The sequence below is a fragment of the Peromyscus leucopus genome, chromosome 4 (genome assembly GCF_004664715.2).
Source record: "Peromyscus leucopus breed LL Stock chromosome 4, UCI_PerLeu_2.1, whole genome shotgun sequence".
In the NCBI taxonomy this organism is placed as follows: domain Eukaryota; kingdom Metazoa; phylum Chordata; class Mammalia; order Rodentia; family Cricetidae; genus Peromyscus; species Peromyscus leucopus.
The window spans coordinates 53,637,736-53,661,419 of record NC_051066.1 but is presented as its reverse complement, the minus strand read 5'-3'; the positions used below and the strand labels follow the sequence as shown (position 1 = coordinate 53,661,419).

Here is a 23,684-nt window from a genome sequence, read left to right as displayed (position 1 = left end):
CAGCGGGCGACCGGCTGGGAGAGGGGGCGGGGCCTCGCGTAGACCCGCCCCGGACCTTTGTGACGTAGGACAATGCCTGCCACGCGTCGAATTCGGTCCTTCCCCGAGATCCACCAGCCGGCGGACCCGACCGATGCGCGGTAAGGCTTGCCCTAGACCTGGGGCTTCTGCTTTGCGAACCATGCTTTTCCTATTCAGACTAGCGGTTTTCCTCAGCCTGTGGGGCTGTTCCAACGGTCAGGGACAAACGGAAGACGAAAGCGCGGAGGAAGTGAAAATAGAAGTTTTGCATCGTCCGGAAAACTGCTCCAAAACAAGCAGGAAAGGAGACTTGCTAAATGCCCATTACGACGGCTACTTGGCTAAAGATGGCTCCAAATTCTACTGCAGGTAGGAGATGCCCCGTGCAGTTCAAGTTCAGTCCATACACCGGATCTTGTCACACACACACACACACTCACACACACACACACACACACACACACACACACACCAGCCAGAAGCCAATTGATGTAAGGTTTTTCTATTTTTTTTTTAAACAGTAAATTAAGCCATTTATGCCGATTTAGATTAGAAGACAGTCCCTAAAAAAAACTGAATGTTTTCACTGTTGAAAACGTTAGCTCAATAAATGGACTGCAGATCTACTACATTATGCGTACTACTAACTGCCACCACTGTCCCTGGGACCCCTACAAATAAATCTAGAGGCTGCTTGAAAAGATACTCACACTTCGTTTACCCAGAGCTGAATTCTCTTTCCAAACAGAATGTATTAATGGCTACCGCATTTGGTTCCGATCTTCAGTGGGTCACCTGGTGATTGCATCCGTCTGGCTCTCCCATCTCTACTCCGGTCTGATTGAATGCCCTTCCTTTAGCTGGGCGGTCTACCCTCCAGGGATAGGCCTGGAGAAAGCGATTCTTTCCAACTTAGAAGAACACTATTTTTGCTGTTTAGAAGAGAAATGTGGCGGGATGCTACTTTCAGTTGCCCTTAAAATGAAATTTCAACCTCAGCCTGCCCCTTCCATTTTGGGAACAAACCCAGAGAAGTTAAATGCGTTTGGTTCAAGCCGTGCAGCTAGTTAGAGGCTGGAGACCCATTTTAAAAAGTTAACTGTTGGGTAGTTTTTGTAAGGACGGCAATAGAACAGAAAATGGAGTGACCGCTAATGATACTTTCTGCCAGTTTGTGGGCAAGTTTGAGACAAACACTTCACAGAGTTCTGAAAGAATGCTAACATGGGAAAAGAGAGTCCAATTTTAAACAATAACCAAATGCCTAGCTATATTTAAAAGTCTCCTTCATGACATCAGCTTATTTAAGTACTAAGTATGGTTTCTTATAGCCGGACACAGGATGAAGGCCACCCCAAATGGTTTGTTCTTGGTGTTGGGCATGTCATAAAGGGACTGGACATTGCTATGATGGACATGTGCCCTGGAGAGAAGAGAAAGGTGATCATACCTCCTTCATTTGCATATGGAAACAGAAGGCTATGGTAAGAACCTTTGCCTGCTCGCCTTGTTTAAGCCCTGCCAACTCCACCGATTTGAAATTTCTAATACATAATTAGCAATCAGTTTCCTAAGGGGCGATTTTCAAATTATCACCATATCTCACAAAGATGCGTCATCCTTGAAGCTGTTGGCTGCGTCTTAAAGAGGTAATCCCCCTTGCTCTGCTTTTCAGCAAGAGAAGGCCACTGTCCCAAGTGAGATCGAGGGAAGCCGGTCTTCGAGCTAGTCAGACCTGACGTTCTAAAAGAGGTGGTTCCAGATAGCTACAGCTTCAAGTTCACTGCTCGCCACCAATCATTTATTTGCGCCCATCAGAATAGTTCCTGGGACTGGGTGTGTGACAATCAGTGGTAGATGGCCTGCGTAGCATAGGCAAGGCCCTGACTTTGATCCCAGCACTGCACTACAAAAGAAAAAAAAAGATAGATTCCCATGGCATCATAATTTATATATACTGTGTGTGTGTGTGTGTGTGTGTGTGTGTGTGTGTGTGTGTGTACATGTGCATGCATGTGGGTGATTTTTTGTATAGGAGCCTGAGAGATAAATTTGAAGATAATTTAAATACAACACTCTCTTCAAAATGTCATGAGTTGGTTACTTCTAGGCAAAATGACATAGGTCAAGGTTTGCCGTCTGTCTCTTCCCCCAGTTTCTGAGTTGTCTCAACATTCTACTTACCCTCAGAGCACACACATCCATCTTCAATGGGTACCAGTCCTGGGTCCATTACCCTACAGCAAATGACTACTTTATCCTATACCAAACTAGTTTATACTTAGCTAAGAATGACTACCCAGCTGCCCAAACTATCAACCAACTACACCCTTTCTGCGGGGAAATAGGCATTCTTACTGACTCTGAGGAGTCTCCAGTAAACATTTAGACAATCTCATTATCACCTTTATTTTACTTATAAGAAAAGTGAGGCCTAAAAAAAAATAAGTACATGTACTGTAGCTACCTGTGGCCTTACCTGTATTACAGTAGCTTAGATTCCAAGATTCGGGAAATTTAGCAAAATCTTCTTGATTATGTAAGCCTTTGGTTTTTGGTTTTTTTGAGACAGGGTTTCTCTGTGTAGCCCTGGCTGTCCTAGCACTCAGTCTGTAGATCAGGCTGGCCTTGAACTCACAGAGATCCTCCTGCTTCTGCCTCTTGAGTGCTTGGGATTAAAGGTGTGCCCCACCATCACTTGACTATTATGTAAGCTTTTAAAAAATATATTCTTAATTCTTTTCTTGAGTTTCATATATGCGCACAGTGTATTTTAATCATATCCACCCCCGTACACCCTTTCCCCCTAATTCCTCTCATAGCTATGCTTCACTCCCAACTTCGTCCTTCTCTCTGTCTCTGTCTCTCTGTCTCTCTCTGTCTCTCTCTCTCACACACACACATCTCCTAACTGGGTCAGATTTGTGTTGTTCCTCTAGTCATGGGTGTGGGGCCATCCACTGGAGTCCACTGGAGTGTGGTCAACCTACCAGGGCCCAGGGCCTAAGAACTGACTCTCCCTCCCTAGAAGCCCTCAGCTGTCAATAGCTCCTGGGTTAGGGGTAAGGGCAGGAATGCTAGCATGTTGACCGGCTTGATCTTTACAGGTCTTCTCGATGAGCGTTAAGTACGTGTTTATTAAAACATAACATTAGTTATAACTTCATTTTAGGTGATGCTTGAAGTTTTTCTTCTGGCAAAATGTCCTTGGCTCATGTCACAGAACACCCCTGCATGTCTTGAAGTGCATGTGGCTCTCTAGTGCTTTAATTAACCGTCTATGTGGTATGTATATATTCTTCACATTAACTCCTACCTCTTCATTCTACCTCTAAAAATATAAATAATTCTATTGCAATGCACATCTATCTCTTTTTTTTTTTTGGCTTTACTCTTTTTTGTAGAAAAAACTAATTAGCCACGTTTTCTGTATTTATTATAAAATTGTTTGGGGACTTTCCATGCATCTGTGGTACTTTTTCTTGGGAAGCCTGAGGTTGGGCTTCGAGGAGTTCAGTGGTGGAGGTCAGCTCACTTGCCTTTCAGGCCCAGCTTCCAGCAGCAGCGGCCGCAGAATAGAAAAGGGAATTTATGGTTTTGAGTCTCTCTTAATTATTGTCGGATGTTATTTTTGTGCCCTTCAAAGCCAGGTATTTTGTAGAACATTGGGTCTTTGCCAACAGGCCTACGTGGGTGGATAGATTTTTCTGTGTCTGGCTTTGGAAATTGCAGTGCACTGCTTTGGGCTGTAACTTCTGTCTTTTCCTCTTGAGGTTTTATAAGTATTTTAGCAAGAATTATCTTCCGTGAAAGAAATTGCTGTTTCTTTGAACAAACTTGGCTACTTTCAAAGACTATCATTCGCTTAGCAAATACTCGTGCGCATGCCCCAGATCACATGGCCTCTAAGGCCCTGGAGACACTCAGCTACTCCCTGCCTCTTGGCAACCCTCTGAAACGTTCACCTGAAATCATAGCCCCGTCTTTCTGAATTCACTAGCTGCATCAGTGAACAGATGAACTTTATTAAAACTATTCAATTTCATATTTAAAATTTTTATGATATGTAAAATTGCTTCTGGATTTTTGTTACCGCATTTAACTTTTCAATATCTATAAAGGATTTTAAAAACAGATTGATATTTATGTTTTACTTATGCTCCCAGATTACTTTATAAAATCATTTTCTCGGAGATTATACTTTGGAATCTCTTACTTTTTTTGGGGGGTGGGTTTCGTTTGTTTGTTTGAGACAGGGTTTTTCTGTATAACCTTCACCGTCCTGGAACTTGCTCTGTAGGCTGACCTTGAACTGAACAGAGATTCTCCCTGTCTCTGCCTCCTGAGAGCTGGAATTAAAGGCGTGCGCTACCATCACTTGGCTCTCTTTCTTCTTAATTACATGTATTTATTTATGTAGGACAAAGCATGTGGAGGTCAGAGGACAATTTGTGGGGTCAGCTGTCGTCTTGCACCACATGGGTCCCAAATATTGAACCCAGGTCATCAGGTTTGACAGCAAGCGACACTGAGTCGTCTTGCCAGCCCACCTCCGGAATATTTCTACTCCTGCATTTCTTCTCTATACCATATTTCTGCTATAGGATGATCAAGATCTAGTAATAAAATCTTCGGTTATTTTAACTTAACCAGGAAACTGGTCCAGAAGGGTCTTTGAACTGACCTGGTTTAAAATACAAAGGGAAAAAAAAGTTCCCAAAATGTTTTTTTGGATTTTTGTTTTGTTGTTTTTATGGTTTTTTGAGACAGGGTCTCTCTGTGTAGCTTTGGAGCCTGTCTTGGAACTCACTCTGTAGACCAGGCTGGCCTCGAATTCAATATGTCTTTATAAAAAGGAGGAAAAATAAATTGATAAACCCTGAATTTTTGATGCTAAAAAGCTTAATGTTTTGTAAGCAGTTCTTTTAAACACTATAACCCTGACGATAATGTGATCACTGCGTGAATATCTGAAAAGCTACTTTCATGTAAGTCAAACTGTTCACATTTAAACCCTCAGCAGAAGGCAAGATTCCACCCAACGCAACACTGATGTTTGAGATTGAACTTTATGCTGTGACCAAAGGACCACGGAGCATTGAAACATTTAAGCAAATAGACACGGACAACGACAGGCAGCTCTCCAAAGCCGAGGTAATTCAAACTTCATGTCTGCAGTTTGATTTTTTTTTTTTCATTATAACTCAAAGGCATTTGTGTTGAAAATACTTCCTAATTTTCACTAGTGTTGGCTCTGGTTGCTTTAGTAGAGCTGTTGGCTGGAAATTCTAAACTCTGAGAAAAACATATCTTTCCCTTTTCTCTGTATATAGGAAGGTTATTAAAATGCTAGTGTAAGACTTCATGATGCAGGCCTATAGCCTCAGTTACTCCCAAGCCTGATATAAGAAAATAATACCTTAAAAGACAGCCTGGGCTACAGACAGTCCAAGGCCATCCTGGGTAACTTACTGACATTCTGTCTCAAAGAGTGCAGAAGGGTCTGGGCATATGGCTTAGTGTAGAGTTCTTGCCCAAACATCCAGGGGGCCCTGGGTTCAATTACCAGTACTGGCAGATCAATCAATCAAATAAGAAAAATCCCAAGCTCCCTGTAACTGGAGAGTTTCTCTCCAGCTCCCGCTCCGGCAGTCCCGCAGCCCACTTAAACTGTTTGGCCTAATGGCTCAGGCTTCTTTCTATCTAGTTCCTATATCTCAAATTAACCCATATCTATTAGTCTATAAGTTGCCATGTGGCCGTGGCTTACTGGTACCTTACATCTCGTTTGTCATGGCGGTGACTGGCAGCATCTCTCTGCCTCAGCCTTCCACTTCCCACACTTATCCTCTCTCCTTGTCCCGCCGATACTTCCTGCCTGGCTACTGGCCAGTCAGCGTTTTATTTATGAATCAGTCATCCACAGCAGCTCCCCGTGGCTCTTCGGCATCTGCACTAGAGGGACAAACCTCTTTCCAACAGCACTCTGTGAACTTGTCACAAGTAGTTCTAACCTCTGGACTGTGACGTACATACGTGGATGAGATTATGAAAAGAGCTAGCAAGAATTTGAACTGAGTGGGCTAAGAAGTTGGCAAGCATGAGCCAAAAGTCCACCTCCTATCGATGAACTAATAAAAATGGGTGATGATGCACGTTCTTCTCACTTTCTTGGTTCCTGATCCCACTCTAAGCACATTAGTATGTGAATTGATCTGATCTTCAGGACAGTTTCCATGACGGACACCTCTGCCATCTCCTGGAGATGGGGAGATGACGGTCAGGCATGTTTGCTAACACAGCTGCAATTACAAAACCAAGACGGAGCCCAGGCTGTCTGCCTCTGTGCTCCGTACCTCGGGCACTCCCTGCCTCTCGGGGAACTACCATCTGAGTGTCTCAGGGAAGCCCACAGTGCCTCATCCAGTCACACAGTCCGCGCCGACCTCAGCCGTCTCCCTCCTTTGTTTAGAGACAGAAATGTACACCATCACCACCTAAGTGGTAATGAGGCGGGTGGGCCCTTGTATCCAGATAGTCCTTTTTTTTTGTTTCAGGGACTTCGGGGTTGAGATAAGGTCTCACTCTAGCCCCAAGCTGTCCTGGAACTCATGATGTAGTACAGGCTGGTCTTGAACTTGTGGAAGTCTTCCTGCCTCTCCCAAGGGCTAGAATTACAGGAATAAGCCACCAGCCCTAGCTAATAAGTCTTTCTTTCTTTTCCTGTTTTCTTCTTTGTGACCGGGGTTTGGACCTAGAAGGAGGCAATGCCAGGCCGGCAGTGGGCCCCTAAGCTACATCTCCAGTCTCCATTCTTCTTCATCTCCACCTCCAACCCTCTTCCCACCCAACTCTAGTTCCTCCTCTAGGAGCCTCATAAATAGTAAGCACTTCCTTGAGGCTCCCAGTTAGCCAGCAGGGAGAGAGGCATATCTGTCAGGTGTCTCCGTTGCTTTCTCAGACTGTAGCCAAAAGCAGCCTGGGGAGGAAAGACCTTATTTGGCTTACACAGCCTGGGTCATAGTTCACGGAGGGAAGGAAGCCAGGGCAGACTGCAGCCCACAGGACCAGGGAGGCTATATGGCAAGGGGGACCGTAGGATGACTGTGGCTTAGAATAAGTTTTGGTTCTACTCAAAAAAATATTAATTAATTAATTAAAAAGTTGTAAAAATAAATAAATAAATAGATGTAAGAAGTAAAATAAATAAATAAAATGCTTTATACTTCCCTAGGATTGCTAAGTTTCAGCAGAGAGGGAAAACAATGTCTCTCCCTTCATATTGGATTGAAGTCAGGTTTGCAAACCTGCTTCAAGTCCACTGATCATTCTAAAGTCGTGTGATTGGGTTAAGCATGGGATGTGTATTACCCAAAAGTGTTCAGTGTTCAACCCTCTTTCAGAATGTCCCTTCCTTTAAGATGCCCCAGTCTGGCAGAAGATTATCTCCAGCTCAGTGTACCATGCTTTCTTTAGCATAAATCAGCATTTTCCAATAGAAAAGCCAGCCAAGTCACGTAGATAACTTTCATTTATGTTCTGTGCACATTTTAAGAAGTAAAACAAAGTTGGCCATGGTGATGCATACCCATAGTCCCAGCTTCTGAGGAAGTTGAAGCAGAAGAATGGATTGAGCCTGTAAGTTGAGATCAGCCTGAGCACAGTGAGAGATGGTCTCATCTCAAGACAGGGAAATGAAGAAAAATAAACATGACTTTTTTTACTTAGCTTAACTCAGTATAAATAGCAGCATTTCTCCATGAAACCTATATCAACATTATCAGTGAGGTGTACTCTTTAGTTATTATCTCCCAAATCTCTTGTGTGACTTACGTTTACAGGAACATGTCTCAGTTTACTGTAGCCACATTTCTAATACCCAGAAACTGCATGCGGCTGATAGGACAATGCTTTATTGTGTGTTTGCTTAGAGAAATTTTCTCTGCTGCAAACACAAACAGGCAGCAGAGCAGAACATCTCAAGTCCTTGATTGACTTGCTGGCACAGTAAATCCATTGGTTCCAGGGACAGAAAGGCTAATGAGACTTCATTAAATAATAGGACTCCTTAAGACTGTTTGCCCTTTCTAATATGAACAGTGGATTATTAGAAAGTCTCTAGTTTCAGGAAAATTCGGTGTGGCTAGTAACGCCAATTTATCACCCTAGGGACAGCTAATTTGAACACCCATTTCTCTTCAGAAATCACTTCAAAAATTAAAAACAAAAAAAATCCTAGACTGGGAATGGTGGCATATGCCTTTAATACCAACACTTGGGAGGCAAAGGCAAGCAGGTGTCTGTGAGTTCAAGGTCAGCCTGGTCTACATAGTAAGTTCCAGGCCAGCCAGGTCTATGAGAGACCCTGTTTCAAAGGTATTCCCAAACCTTGATATACTTTTTTAAAAAGTTTATGGGCTGGCAAGATTTCTAGGTGAATATAGCTCTTGCTTCAAGCCTGATGACCTAAGTCCCGTCCCCAGGATCCCACATGGTGGAAAGAAAGAACCAATTTCCATAAGTTGTCCTCTGACCTCCACATGTCCACCATGGTCCTTGAGTGCCACCCCATAAGCAATTAGATAAATGATTGAAAATGTTATATCACCTAATATGCTTATTCATTATTGTAATCATTTCTCAAAGTTGCCAGATGTTTGTGATGGGTTTTTATTGACGATATTTTGTTCTGTCCCTCTAGATAGAGCTTTACTTACAGAAGGACTTTGAAAAGGATGCGAAGCCCCGTGACAAGTCATACCAGAATGCAGTTTTGGAAGATATCTTTAAGAAAAATGACCACAATAGAGACGGCTTCATTTCTCCCAAGGAATATAATGTGCACCAACATGATGAGCTATAAATTTATTTTACCTCTTTATTTGTTAGTACTTTGCTTTAAAAAAAAAAAAAATCACTTTCTCCAAGTTCTAGTTACCTGTTTTCCCTTATGTGAAGATAATTTGTTTCCTTTAATAAACATAATTTTGGAGTAATAATGTGAAGCTGTTTTGCAAACCTAACTCTGAGGTAGATGTGATTGTGTTTCCTATTATTTTCTGCTGTGAACATAAATTGCAGCACCAGGGAATGGGCCTGTATCCCAGTGGGTGACATCCCTCCTTCAGGACATAGATGAACACACACGTTGAAATAGACTGTAAGTGCTTCCCAACTCTAGTAATAACATCAAGTATAGGTGTGTAAAGATCCAATACTTTAGCTCTTAAAATGCCCCATATCTAAGAATACTCAGAGACCAGGAAGTAGTGTCTTTTTATTTATGCATTTTGTGGTGTTATAGATAATAGGATATAAAAATCATCAGTTCAGAGTTTTCCTCTGAAGTTCATGCAGGAAAAGGTAAGTTGTGTTAACTCTGACCTTTGAAGAATTTCAGCACAGTCTGTACTTTCTTGGCGCAAGCTTCTAGCCTTGGGAATTTGGCCAAACTAAAGCTCATCACCTATACCAGACTATGCTTCTTCAAGCATTATTATAAATATATTACCATTCTCCTCCTTGTCTATCATGTATAACTTAAAAAAAAAAAAAACATTTATTTGTTTAAGTGAGAGTGTGTGTGTGTGTGTGTGTGTGTGTGTGTGTCCCCGTGTCCAGGCACGCACATGCATGAATAGAGGAGTCTATGGAGGCCAGAGGCTGTAACTCCCTGGAACTGGAGTTACAGGCCATTGTGAAATATCCAAAGTAGGTCCTTGGCAAGAATGGTACACACTCCCAACAGCTGAATTACCTCCCCAGCTCCCCTTACTGCCTCCACCCCCAACCATCCATTACTTTTTCCCCCATAATTTTAAAATGGTGTCATGGCATTTTTTAGTTTCTGGTTGACTTTCTCTAGATATCTGTATCATTTCACTCCAACATTCTTATTAATGGCAAATAATGACTACAAACTGGAATGCTTTAAACTTTTTAAAAAATATGAATTTTTTAATTTTTGCTACAAGTGAGATACCTTGTGTGGTAGTTTGTAATTGCCCCTCATAAGTTCATAGGGAGAGACACTATTGGGAGGTGTGGCCTTGTTGAAGGAAATGTGTCACTGTGGGGGCAGGTGCAACACAATTCTTAAATGTTCATATTAAAAAAAAAAAAAAACTCAGGAGCCAGGTATTGGGGTGAACTCTGAAAGATCAGAGAAGCAGAACAAGCCACAGCCAACCTCACCTTGACAATTCCTCATCTGATCCTGTTTCCACGAATCCTCAGACTGAAAGCTTCTGAGGCCTCACCCGAATGGATCTCAGCCAAACTATTGCTAAAAAGCCTAAAAGCTTAAAAGCCTCTAGTTCCTGGTCCTCATGCCTTATATACCTTTCTGCTTCCTGCCATCACTTCCTGGAATTAAAGGTGTGTATCTTTCCCAAGCAAGACATGAAGTCTCAAATCCTGGGATTAAAGGTGTATGCTACCACATCTGGCTCTGTTCCAAGTATGGCCTTGAACTCACAGAGATCTGGATGGATCTCTGCCTCCAGAATGCTAGGATTAAAGGCATATGCTACCATTGCCTGACTTCTATGTCTAATCTAGTGGCTGTTCTGTTCTCTGACCCCCCCAGATAAGTTTATTAGGGTACACAATATATCAACCACAGGCAGACTTTCAAGGTCTCTTTTGCTTAAGCTTTGCTCAGTGTCACAGTCCACTTCCTGTTACCTTCTGATCAAGATGTAGCCAGCACCATGCCTGCCTGCATGCCGCCATGCTCCCCACCATGATGATAATGGACTGAACCTTGAAACTGTAAGCAAGCCACCCCAATTAAATGTTTTCCTTATAAGAGTTGCCATGGTCATCTATCTCTCCACAGCAATAGAAACCCTAAGACATCTTGCTATTCCACTTTTGAGTCATGGTCAAACAATGTGATCCAACTTGTCGAGAGTGGGGGAGAGATGCTGGACCACGTGTTGCCAAAGGAAGGGCACTTGGAACATGCAAAGATGATCTAGAAGCTTTATACATAAGCAGGATAGCTCTTGCCAAAATGAGTGAGCTCAGAAAAACAAAGCTTTTTCTGTTCTCTGACATGTGTTCTTTCCAAACATTGGTTCATTTTTAACTCTTACATATATTGTCAACATTTCTTTATTTTTTTCCATTTTGAGATAGGGTAGAAACTACTACATTAGTAAATGCCACATATGCAGACAAAATTTAACACCTCTGCTCCCTTAACTTTCAAACACTTTCCCAATCACCAAGCCTTCCACCAGTTTATTTCCTTCAGTGTGCAATCAAGTGTAAATTAAGTAAATACATGAACACCCTTCCTAGGCCATCATTTATCATACAAAGAATTTGCGTGGGCTTTTTTGTTTTTGTTTTACATGTCACAGGGCCTTGCTATAATAGCCCAAGCTTGCCTAGAACTCACTATACAGCCTAGCCTGGTGTCAAAACTCTCAATCCTCCTGCCTCAACTCCCTGCAGACTGGGATTACAGGCATATACCACTTTACCCAGCCTATATAAAGCACTTCCAAACTTGTTTTTTACAGCTAAGGATACAATGACTGGAGCTGTGCTGACTCAGTCAATCAATGGTGCTTACCTAGCCTGTGTGAAGACCCAAGTTCAGTCCCAGCACATACACTCTGAAGTAGTGACAGGTACCTGTAATACCAGCACTCAGAGGCAGAGGCAGGAAAATGAGGCATTCAACATCACCCTGGGCTATATAGGGAGTTCAAGGACAGCTTGGACTACCTGAGACTCTTATCTAAAGGGGAAGAAAGGAAAATGTACCCCAAAACTTACCTTTTAAATTACAATTTAAATATAAATCATTACCCATTCTATATATGTACAGTGTGCCGTGTTCTGTATCTACATGATTGCTTTACGCCTTTGGGTGAATCTAACTGTGGATACTGTTATTCCTTTAATCTATAAGTATTCTTACAATTTTAATAGAAGATAATTATTTAGCTGTTGGTATATGAAATTTTCAGGTATCTTAGAGAATAGATGGAAAAGATTCAGGCCCACATATACCTGTAACCCACACATTTCCGAAGTGGAGGTAGGCAGGTCACTTGAGCCCAGGATTTCGACATCAGCTTTGTTAACATAGCAAGGCCATATCTAGCACCCCAAAAATGAAATTTGAGAACAAAGTATATTCAACCCATTAAGCATATCCAAAGACAGAGGCCTGTCGCGTTTCCCTTAACTAAGTGACAGCACTCATTTTACAAAGCAAAATCAGCAGGCAGAGTGGTTGCCCATTACCAATGCCGGTGACACTGTTCATTGTGCACAAAGCCCCACACTGAGCTCAGTGCTTTTCATCTGATACCACAATTAAACATTTAGGAATATATTAAATTATTAACATTTTTCTCCTCTTACCAAACCTAGGGCACTAAAGGGCCCCAAAGTAACCCCGTGTGCCCATGTGTCACCTTTAACTGTTGAATTAAAATGTGATTAAATATAAAACACTACTTAAAACGATACACTGGTTCCCAAGAGATTATGAAGAAATGGACAAATCTGTGAAAGAGGTCTTCTCTTTGAATTTTCTAATGAAGTTTTGCTTTATGTAAGCAATGTTATTAATCCTCATAAAATCTATGAGGAAGACTGGTATCATCATCTCCACTTCCCAGGTAGAGAACACTTACCTAAAAGGCCTGCTGCTTTTTTAAAAACTCACCCAAGCAGACCTAAACAATTTAAAGAAGGCTTGTGGAATGGTGGTACATAAAACAACAAATAGAGCAGGGTGTGGTAGCACACCTTTAATCCCAGCTCTCAGGAGGCAGAGGCAGGTGGATCTCTGTGAGTTCCAGGCCAGCCTGGTCTATAGAGCGAGTTCCAGGACAGCCAGAACTACACAGAGAAACCCTGTCTCCAAAAACCAAAACCAAAAACAACAAACAAACAAAACCCACCAACAAAGCTTATTCCTTTTATTTCATTCTTTTGTGCCAAATATCAAAACAAGGGACTGCGTGGAGCCTCACGTACTTCACCCCGTCCACCGAACACTGAAAGCACCCATAAACGGTCTCCCTCTTCAAGTTCCCCATTCCACAGAGAATGCAGGGCCCTTTAGGAATGTTGTGGTTTAGTAAGTTCACTCGGATGTGAGTCCCCTCTTTGAGTGAAATGTCAGTCATGCTGAGAGGTTTGTCGTAGTAGTCAGAGAAGAGATCATCCAGGTAAAGCTGGGAACGAGAGATGGCATCCATCACTCTCCTATCTGCAAAACAGAACCCAGAAAAGTGTTACAAGTCCAAACAACGGTGCAACCCAAGCTGTGTTTAAAAAGGTGTCAATCCAAACCATCCGTCAGGAAGTAATTGGGCTTTAAACATGTTAACTGATGGGTTACCGCGTAGGTAGCCTCACATACTGATACAGGAGGAATGCCTTCACAGATACCCTTCAACGGACATACTTCTTTCAAAGAGTATATTTCTCAGTCTGTAGAACATGGCAAAGGTTGTCGTTTCTTCCCTTTCGAATCCTCCTTTTGACACTGACGTGACACAAAGGTCTACGAAACAAATTTGAGATGTTATTAGAACTTGACTAATATTTGAGTATTTCATAGAGGCTATGAATACCCATACATGCAATTTGTTGTTCAAAACTAAACTTTACACATTTGAGGAAAAGATACATTAAGAAGTGCAAAATTCAGAAATGAAGCTCACACAGTGGCCTGCCTCTAGGCCACTGTACCCAACCTGTCTGGCACGGGCCTTGTGTATCCTTTAGAAACTCCGTATGTGCAGACTTAACATATGTTTCCAGAAACAATTCCGTATCACACATAGTCCTTTAAAATATCTCTCAGAGATCTTTGCATGCCCAGAGCTACCCACTCATCATGCTTTTGTCTTCCTCTGCTGTGCTCATGGGATGTACCACTACTGTGTCCCCTAAGGATGTTTCCAATATTTTGTTTTAGCAACTACAGACCCTGTTCCTCTATCACTGTACATATGTCTCAGTATACCTAGAGCATAACTTCCTGGAAATGATAGGCCAAAAAATGTGCACATAGATAGATTACATTCTGATGAATGCCATTTTATACTCCTCTCCACAATACAGTCACTATAACTGCAAACCCCGACGGCCACAGGGTTCAAAGTTCAGTTTACTTAGAATGTAGTTTTGTTTATAGACTTCCTAATCTCCCTTTCCCAGGACTACAGAAATTAACAAAAGAAGCTCTACAAATGTCAGTTACCATAACTAGGGGGCTCCCTTGCCTGGTTCTTTTGGGGCTACATCTGGTCTTGTTCTGGCTGGCAATCAACTAACTTTAAAGTCCCAAGAAATGCAGAAAGCTAAAGTGAAATGCACTGAGCTACCTACCATACAAAATGGCAATTGTAGGGGAAGTACTTATAATTCTAAAGTGTGTCTTTTATTATTTTAAAGGGGGATGTGCAGGTGGGAAGTTATGTCTAAACAGGTACAAATTAACTAATTGATTATTAATTAATACATACCACCCATTTGGGTACCACACACTTCGGGCATCTTACTGCCATCAGATTCTTTATTTGCCACTTCTACAAGCTACCTATTAGAAGTCATTTATTATCCCTCACAAAAATTAAGGCATATTTTTGTCAATGGACCTTGTTTTATTCCTAACCTATAATTGTAAGTGGGGTAGTATAGAGCCTTCACTAAGACGCATACAAGAGGTGCTGGGAAGTGGGGGGGGATGCTTTCTCAGCTACTTCATCCTAGCCTAAGACTGAGATACTGAATGCATCATGCTTCTATAATCATGAAAACAAGAGGGGAGACTGAAGGAAGGAGGAGAGAGGAGGGAGAAAAGGAGAGAGGGAAGGAGGGAGGGAGGGAAGGAGAGAGGCAGGCAGGGAGGCAGAGAGGGAAGACAAATGGGGAGATTCATTCCTATTACATTCTCCTTAAAACCATAATCACCTGAGCTTCCGGCATATCTTTTTACTCACCAAAGGCACCATCCAGGTAAATGAAGAGCTCGAAAACACTGAAAGCTATAGTTGTGTGTGCTGGGAAAACAATAGCTTTTTCCCTTCCTTTGGGATTCTGTTCATCCATAAAATGAAACTACAGTAAACAAATGGATGAAATAACATTATTACAGAGCATAGCAGGGCAGGGTAGCGTGTTGAGAAACAAACTTCCCGTAATCCCACCCAAAACAAAACCCAGCCACCTACGCAAGTAAAGAGCTGCCCTGCCTCAGTTAAGCCTTATGGTGGACACCCATGCATGATCTATGCTAGCGACCTTTTAGCTTCCTCACTTTAGGACTGAAGTCGATGAGTGTCACACGTTTCTTACAGTAGACCCTTCTCTTTAGCCCGCCCATCTACTTCAGAAGCCCCACATAATCTGTGGGCAGCTTCTCAGTCACCAAAATGACCACCATCAAGTAAATGTTTCAGCTTGTGCCCCTCAAGTGCCTGATGCTAGTCAGAATTTGGAGGATATCTGAATATGGATTCTGAACAGAACCCTCATAATGTAGTGATGGATACAGCGAGAAGGCATCTAGTATTCTAGAAATGTCTTGGTCCTCTTACATAGATTATGTGCAACATGTTAAATTACAACAGGAGAGGGTTAAAAAGATGACCATTTAGTCCTGTATTTTTTTTTTTTGGGGGGGGGGACGGGTGAGACAGGGTTTCTCTGTGCAGCTTTGAAGCCTTTCCTGGAACTCACTCTGTAGACCAGGCTGGCCTTGAACTTAGTCCTGTATTTTTTTTTTTTTTTTTTTTTTTTTTTGGTTTTCGAGACAGGGTTTCTCTGTATAGCTTTGTGCCTTTCCTGGAACTCACTCTGTAGCCCAGGCTGGCCTTGAACTCACAGAGATCCGCCTGCTCTGCTCCGAGTGCTGGATTAAAGGCGTGCGCCACCAACGCCCGGCTTAGTCCTGTATTTTTAAGAGGCATTTCTTTATGATGTGTGTGGGGTGCATGCACAGAGATCATAAGACAACTTTATGGAATCTCTCTTCTCCTTCTATCACGGGTTCGGGGACAGGACTCAGTTCCCCAGGTTTGTGCAGCAAGCTCCTTACTCATTGAGCCAACTGTCTGGTCCTGGTCCTATACTTCGAACACATGATTTTCTTTTGCCTTTTCTTTCCTGAATTATCAACACCGTATGTGTACACACCTGTGAGAGGCAATGTGCTGCTTTGGTTCATTGCACACCGGACCATGATCAACTCAGGGTAATTAGTGCAACCACCTTAAACTTACACTGTTTCTTTACAATGAGTACATCCCTTTCCTCTAACCATTTTGAGAAATATAGTACATTGTTAATTATCTTCATTCTACTGTGCCACGGGCCATCAGAACTAAATGTTCCTATCCTATCCAACAATAATATTGCTCCTACCAACCCAGCCTTTACTAGCTCCAGTCTGTGTTCAACTTCTATGAGATGATTTTTTTCTCTCTCGTTCTTTTCACTTATGTGTGTGGTGTATGCTGTGGGGGGGTCTTTCTGTATGCTGTGAATATGTGTTGCTCCCATTGGATAATAAATAAAGCTGCATTGGCCTATGGCAGGGCAGGATGGAGCCAGGTGGGGAAATCCAAGAGAGATAGGAGAGGAGAAAGGAGAGTGGGAAATACCAGCCTGCCGTCCAAGGAGCAGCATGTAATGGGACACAGGTAAAGTCATGGAACACGTGGCAATACATAGATTAATAGAAATGGGTTGAGTTAAGTTATAAGAGCTCACTAGCAAGAAGCTTGAGCCATAGGCCATACAGTTTGTAATTAATAGTAAGCCTCTGAATGATTATTTTAATAAGCAGCTGTGGGACTGTGGGTAGGAGAGATTCATCAGGACTACAGGGCCAGGCAGGACCAGAGAAACTTCCCTCTGCAGGTGCATGCATGTGTATGTGTTTGTATGTGTGTGTGCACATGCGTGGGGTTACATGACCACATGGATATGAGATGTATGTAGAAGCCAGAGGTCTACCTTAGGTATCTTTCTTTATAGCTCTCCATTTTATCTTTTATTTTTTTTTTTTGAGACAGTCGCTCACTGAACATGGAGCTCACTGACTGGATGAGACTATTAGAAGGCTGGCCAGTCCCAGCGACGCTCCTCTCTCTGCCGCCTCCCTCCCTCCCTTGTGCTGGAATCATCGATTCACACTGTAATATTTAGCTTTTATCCAGTTGCTGTGCTAGGGGTCAGGTTCAGATGCCCATGCTTTCACAGCAAGCACTGTATAGACAGAGCCATTCCACATCCCACTTTAAAAATTAAATTAGTGCCGGGCGGTGGTGGCGCACGTTAATCAGCACTCACAAGCCACATCTCTGTAGTTGAGCACTGGCTACAATAGCTCAGAAACCAAAGCTACACAGAGAAACCCTGTCTCGAAAAAAAACAAAAAAAACAAAAAAAATTAAATTAAATTAGTATACAAACTCATGGGTTTCATAGTGGTGTACGGGTGTGTGTACGGGTGTGTGTACGTGTGTGTGTGTGTGTGTGTGTGTGTGTGTGTGTGTGTGTGTGTGAATGCATCTTGCTCTAATTTGTTCTCTGCCACTACCCTACCCTTTCCACCTTCATACTAGTCTCCATCCCTCATGTATTCCTCCCTTCCCTCCTCCCCCCAATCTCTTCCTCCCCTTTCATGGTCTTCTTTCTGCTTTCATGACCTGTGTGCAAACACATGCACACACATATATAAATGTAAAGCTCGAGTCTACATGTAAGAGAAAATATGCAATATTTGTCTTTCTGAGTCTGCCTTATTTCACCTGACAATTTTCAGTTCCCTCCATTTTCCTACAAATATCATAATTTCATTTTCTTTTCTATAGAATAAAATGTCACCTAAAAATTGGCTTTGATCCTATCAAATCATCACTAGGTGTCACTGGTTGGTGACAAGATAAATAATTTTCTATTTTTTAAATTTTTCTAAAGATTTATTTATTTTTATTTGATGTGTATGTGTGTGCCTGCATGTATGTATGTGCACCATATATGTGCAGTGCCTGCAGAGGCCAGAAGAGGGCATCAGATCCCCTGGAACTGGAGTTACAGCCATTTGTGAGCCACCATGAGGGTGCTGGGAAACAAATCTGGGTGCTCTCAGAGAGCAGCCAGTTCTCTTAACTAGACATCTCTCTAGCCCCAGTTTTCTAATTTCTAATTTTCAAAAGGATTTACACAAAATGAAGCATATTTAGCTATTGATAATGTTAATTAGAAAAACTATTTTCATATAAAGTAAATTGAGGGCTGGTGATATGGCTCAGCAGACAAAGGCACATGCCACAGTGCCTGACCACCTGGGCTTGCTCACTGTGACACACATGTGGAAGAAGAAAATTGAGTCCCACAATTTGTCCTCTGACTTCACCATGTGCACCGTGGCACTTGCACACACAGGGAGAGCACAAAATAAATAAATAAATAAATAAATAAATAAATAAATAAATAAATGCCAAAAAAGTTAAAAACTCAACTTTTAAAATTTCAGTATGAATTGCATTACTTAAAAATAAAATAAAAGCCGGGCAGTGGTGGCGCACGCCTTTAATCCCAGCACTCGGGAGGCAGAGGCAGGCGGATCTTTGTGAGTTCGAGGCCAGCCTGGTCTACAGAGCGAGATCCAGGAAAGGCGCAAAGCTACACAGAGAAACCCTGTCTCGAAAAACCAAAAAATAAATAAATAAATAAATAAATAAAAATAAATAAAATCAAAGAATACAACAGTGGAACTTACTTTTTGTTCTTTTTGTTTTTGTTTTGTGTTTCGAGACAGGGTTTCTCTGTGTAGCTTTGGAACCTTTCCTGGAACTCACTCTGAACCCAGGCTGGCCTCGAACTCACAGAGATCTGCCTGGCTCTGCCTCCTAAGTGCTGGATTTCAAGATGTGTGCCACCACTTTCCTGGCTACTTTTTGTTCTTAATACAACACTTAAGCACTATTTAGTTGGAGGGACCCCAGTATATACATAAGTTCATAAGCATTAGTGATTTGCTTGTATTTTTTTACACACAGTTGGAACCCAAGTTGTCTTGGGTAGTCTTCTTATTCGGAAGCATAATCACTCTGGAGTGAAGCCCTACACAGCTGAGGCTCTTTCTTCTCTGCCCTTGATGAAAGGCACAAACCCATGAAGAGCAACTTTTTAAGAACTCCACAGTACCTGGGGTTAGCTAGTGAAGCCCTGAGTGTGTCTTACCCGCATGGCTTCCCCTCGAATCCCAGCATGCACAGACAGGGAGCACTGTCGTGTGGTTCTGATGCTCTCCATGACCACGCACAGCACGGCCTTCCTGCTGCTCCTTGATTGGCGGATCAAACTGTGGTCAAAGTTAATTTTTCTAGAATAAAATAAAAAAAGATACATGCACAAGGCGCTTTAACATGTGATTACACAGAATTGAACGTACCTGTTGTGTTATTTGTGGTTCATCTTAACTATGTGTGAATCGAGGCAGGCATAATGCAAATCAGAAAATATAAATCACTTGATTAATTTGCTGCTCCCTTCAATGGATTTTCTTGTTTTAAAGAGTGGAGGCATGCCTTTAGTTTTGTAGAACTGGGGACTGAACCCAAGGCCGTGTGCATGCCAGGCAAGTGCTCAATCACCGAGCCACCTCCCCGCTACCCACCCACTCTTTAATCAGACAGATGCTCAATTTGCCCAAGATAGACTTGAACTCACTATGTATCCCAAACAGGCTTTGAACTTGTGATTCTCTTATCTCACTCTCTGAACTGTCTGGGATTACTGGCCTGTACAACCACACCTGAATCTCCTGGTTCTATAGAATGTTCTATTCTGTCTTTTGAGAGTCTTTTGGATGCATAGCTTGTATTATTTCAATGTAATAATTTAGCAAATTGTGCAGAACCACAATGACATTTTGTGAAACAATTGAAAATGTATATCAAATGACTTTTGATTGGGTTGGGGTACTAATTGGCTGCTAATATGTAGTCTTTCAAATGAAGAAAAAACATAAATTAACTCATAAAATATAAACCCAATGTTTTAAGCATTCTTTGTAATGGAGTTGATACAGTTAAATCATTTAATGAAAATACTGCAGTATATCAGGATCTTGGTACTGACCGTGCAGTAATTTCCTTGAGTAATGTTGATACTTCCACTTCATGTTTGGTTACTACACCAAATGAAGCTTTGACCGCGATGGAATCAGATCCCGTAACATTAATCCCAACATCATTCACAATATGGTTGCTTCGCCTTCCATAGAGGGAAACATCTGACTCATCTTCATAATTCAGTAACTGATAAGATGAAATACCTTAGGAGAAGAAACTTAATATTTTTTAAACGTCTCAAATTCATCTTACATAGACTTTATATATATTACCATGTTAACATGACTGAAAAATTCTTTTGCCCAAATTAGACAGCAATTCAAAACACATGAAAAGTAGCATTTCAGGCTATTTTACTTCAAAAAATGACAGGATACTTAAAACAAACTCAAACTCTCTGTTCAGATAACTGAATACATATACATCAATCAAGATCCATTAGGTAGTTGAGAGAAAAATAAGTGTCCTTAACCAATGACTAGCCATCATGCTTAAAAACACATTTCAAGGTTGGGAGATGGCTCAGTTGGTAAATTGCATGCATGTAAACATGAGAATCTGAGTTTACTCCCCTAGTACCCACATTTTTAAAAATTGGGTTTATTTATTGCAATAAACTGTAAAATAATTACTTTCATTTATTGATTATGTGACATGGGTAAGACCAAATAATGCCCTATATTATACAGGACAAAAATACATCATTTTTTTGGTCTATTTAGATAAAAAGAGCTTAAAATTGATTTTTAAATTAAGCAATAAGAGATTTGAAGCTATAAAGACTTAAGCATTGCTCATCTTAATGATGCTACTACCACATGAAGGTTGATCTTATTCATAAAATGTGTATTATTAATATAATTAATCCACATGACCTCCCTTAGGTTATCAGTGCTATAGCCCCATGGAGATTCACTCCCAAACATTTAAACTTACCAGCTGAAATGTCTCTATCTCCTAGGAGAATATCTTTAAGTGTGAAAGGCGTTGAGGTAAATTTGTATCTAGGAAACAGAAAACAGCGCTTCTTTTTGACCACCAGACTCAGGGGTTGGTATTTGTCAGCTTCACTGAGGCTCGGAACAGGCACTAATTTCCCTCCATCTCCAACTTGCTTAACAAAGCTCTTGGTAGCAGCGGCAAACATATTAAATTCAACACGTCATCGACTGCGACCTTCAGGCAATGAACCCATTTTCTGAAGAAGAAAATTAGACTCCCAACTAAGCCTTGTTGGATGTTAAATCCAATTGCGCAGGTTAGAACTAGAAAGCATGCTCTCACCAGGTACCCGTGTGCAATTCACAACACTGCCTCCCTTCATGAGCTCAGGTAATAAATAATAGATGGCAGTGAAAAATGATATACTAAAAGCAAGTCTAGCTGGGAATGGCGGTCTACAGAACTAAAATATACACAAAAAAACTAATTCAAACATACTACCCATGTCCTTGAGGAGACCACAGTTTTGAGAGTACTCTGCCACAAGCAATGAGCCTGTTTAGAAGGAAGCATTAATAGTCCTGTGGGAAACGGTGCAGCTGGGCCCTAATGTTAGGCCTGGATACCATCTACAGTGGACATCCTCCAAGAGGAATTCCTTCACAAGTCCAGCAGGTGAATTTTGGCAACAGAAAAGCACTTTTTGAATCCTCATTGTATCCAGATCATTACATGAGCATTTCTCTCATCTGGGATTTTGTATGTTCATAAAACTATGTGTATAATACCAAATTCCAATTCACAGAATACAGAGGAACAATTGTAAGCAGCTCTCTGTAGAATACTAACAGCTTTTAGTTACAAATTACATTACACATTAAAAACTACCATGGAAGTCTCTTACTTTGAAAGGGATGGCTCAAACTACATTCACTTGATAGAGTTCTGCTAAATTTGCCTCCCTTTAGTTGCTTACTACTGTCCCAATCACTCAACCTATAAAAATAGTTGTATAAAGTTTTAGCTTATTTTCAAGGAGTTTTGTGGATCCATTTAAATTAAATTCTAGAAAAACTCCTATACTGAGATATTGTATGGCCATAAGTGGTTGACATATTTTGAATGTGGTCCTTACAATACAATACCCATTAACACGTAAGTGTAATAGCATTATTGGGTAGTAACCTACACTCCTTATGCAAAAATAAAGAAAGAGAGAACAGACTTAACCTAAGCCCCAAGTAGAATTCAATTTGATTCGATTCTGTATATTTTTACTTGCTCCCAAGTATTTGGGCTCACATGCAACCCAAAACAAATTTCCATCATAAAACCAACTACTTTTGTACACCGATCTAAACATTTTAGTTTTAGAAATAACTTTTGCAGTCTTTTCGTGAGAACATTTCTAGAATTCAATTCTAGCGCATCAAGTAAGCACAGGAGCCACTGTTCATAGTTCAGAAGTCTCTAAGACTCCTGTCTGACACACCCACAACACACTCTGAAAGTGGAGCATCCCAGACTAACGTCATCACTCCCCACTGCACAAGTCAGCAGGGGCGGGAAGAGCGATCATGGAAACTGGTCTAAATATCCTTGCTGTTTCCCCTACCTACCCGATGTCCTTGTGGATCCTGCAATCTCCTAAAGCAGCGGTTCTCAGGGTCTCAACTCCTTTGGGGGTTGCATATCAGATATTTACATTACAATTCACAACAGTAGCAAAAATACAGTTATGAAGTAGCAACGAAATAATTTTATGGTTGGGGGTCACCACAACATGAAGAACTATATTAAAGGGTCGCAGCTTTAGGAAGGTTGAGAAGTATTGTCCTAAATCCTGCAAGCCATAGGAGCCAGCCAGCCAGCAGAAGTTTCCAGGGATCCAGTACTCTTAAACCAGCCCTGCCCGGGATTGCCTGCTGCCCCTTTAGCTCACACTCTGGGGTCTCCAGTTTGGGGGCCAATATCCGGAATTTTCTTAGCAATTTTGCATTCGGAATTTTAAAATAGTCTAACCCTTAATCTTTTTTCCTTCCTCTTCAAATATGCTGGCTCTCGGCCTACTACAAGCTTTCTCACCGGAAAGGGCCTCCCTCTAAGGACAAAGGACTGAGCCTCTGCGCCACTAAAAGGCGGGAGGGGAAACCCAGGGAACCGAAGCGGGGCGCAGGCAGGAACTGGGAAGAGCCCAGACTGGCATGGAGGCGGGGCCTAGCGGATGAGGGGCGGGGCCAGGCTCTCCGAAGCATTGGCAGCTGGGAAGAGCCTGGCCTGGCAGAGAGGGCGGGACCTGGCCGCCGGAGGGGCGGGGCCGGGTCCGGAGAGGCTCAGGGAACCCAACCAGGGCGCGGGCCATAGCTGGGAAGAGCAGGGACCCGCCGAAGGGGAACCGGAAGGGCCGAGCGCCGTGGCATAGGGGGAAACCAGGAACAGCGAGGGGCGGAGCATGGCAGGGAGGGGCGGGGCCGAGAGGCCCGGCGGAGAGGGGGTGTGGCCGGCTCTTCCGCGCCGTGGCCCCGCCTCTCCCTCCCTCTCCGCCTGTCCCTCGTCTGGAGAGAGGCAGGCAGCTATCCAAGGGGGAGCCTGGCA

At 42.2% G+C, this 23,684-nt stretch overlaps 2 protein-coding genes across 2 annotated transcripts; one reads left to right on the top strand and one right to left on the bottom strand.

The window, feature by feature from the left end:
- The first annotated feature begins 42 nt into the window (after positions 1-42).
- On the top strand, positions 43-8,902 carry Fkbp7 (FKBP prolyl isomerase 7). The gene is given in 5 exon segments (XM_028880593.2): positions 43-390; positions 1,353-1,494; positions 1,496-1,505; positions 5,042-5,175; positions 8,723-8,902. Coding segments are annotated over 5 exon segments (705 nt in total). The 5' UTR covers positions 43-133; the 3' UTR covers positions 8,885-8,902.
- Positions 8,903-12,954: 4,052 nt separating this feature from the next.
- Pjvk (pejvakin) lies at positions 12,955-23,258 on the bottom strand. The gene is made up of 7 exons (XM_037204899.1): positions 23,175-23,258; positions 21,084-21,345; positions 20,155-20,350; positions 19,255-19,396; positions 15,003-15,120; positions 13,460-13,558; positions 12,955-13,261 (listed from the first exon to the last, which is right to left on the bottom strand). The coding sequence occupies exons 2-7, from the start codon at positions 21,292-21,294 to the stop codon at positions 12,969-12,971; spliced, it is 1,059 nt and encodes a 352-aa protein (XP_037060794.1). The 5' UTR covers positions 21,295-21,345; positions 23,175-23,258; the 3' UTR covers positions 12,955-12,968.
- Between the last annotated feature and the right edge of the window lie 426 nt (positions 23,259-23,684).

Excerpts from the sequence above, each read along its gene's own strand:
- Pjvk (XM_037204899.1), bottom strand. The coding sequence starts at position 21,294 with ATGTTTGCCGCTGCTACCAAGAGCTTTGTTAAGCAAGTTGGAGATGGA. Across the intron at positions 15,121-19,254 it reads TTCGAGGGGAAGCCATGCGG|TTTCATTTTATGGATGAACA; the intron begins GTAAGACACACT and ends TGTTTACTGTAG. Across the intron at positions 13,262-13,459 it reads AAATATACTCTTTGAAAGAA|ATAGGAGAGTGATGGATGCC; the intron begins GTATGTCCGTTG and ends TCTGTTTTGCAG.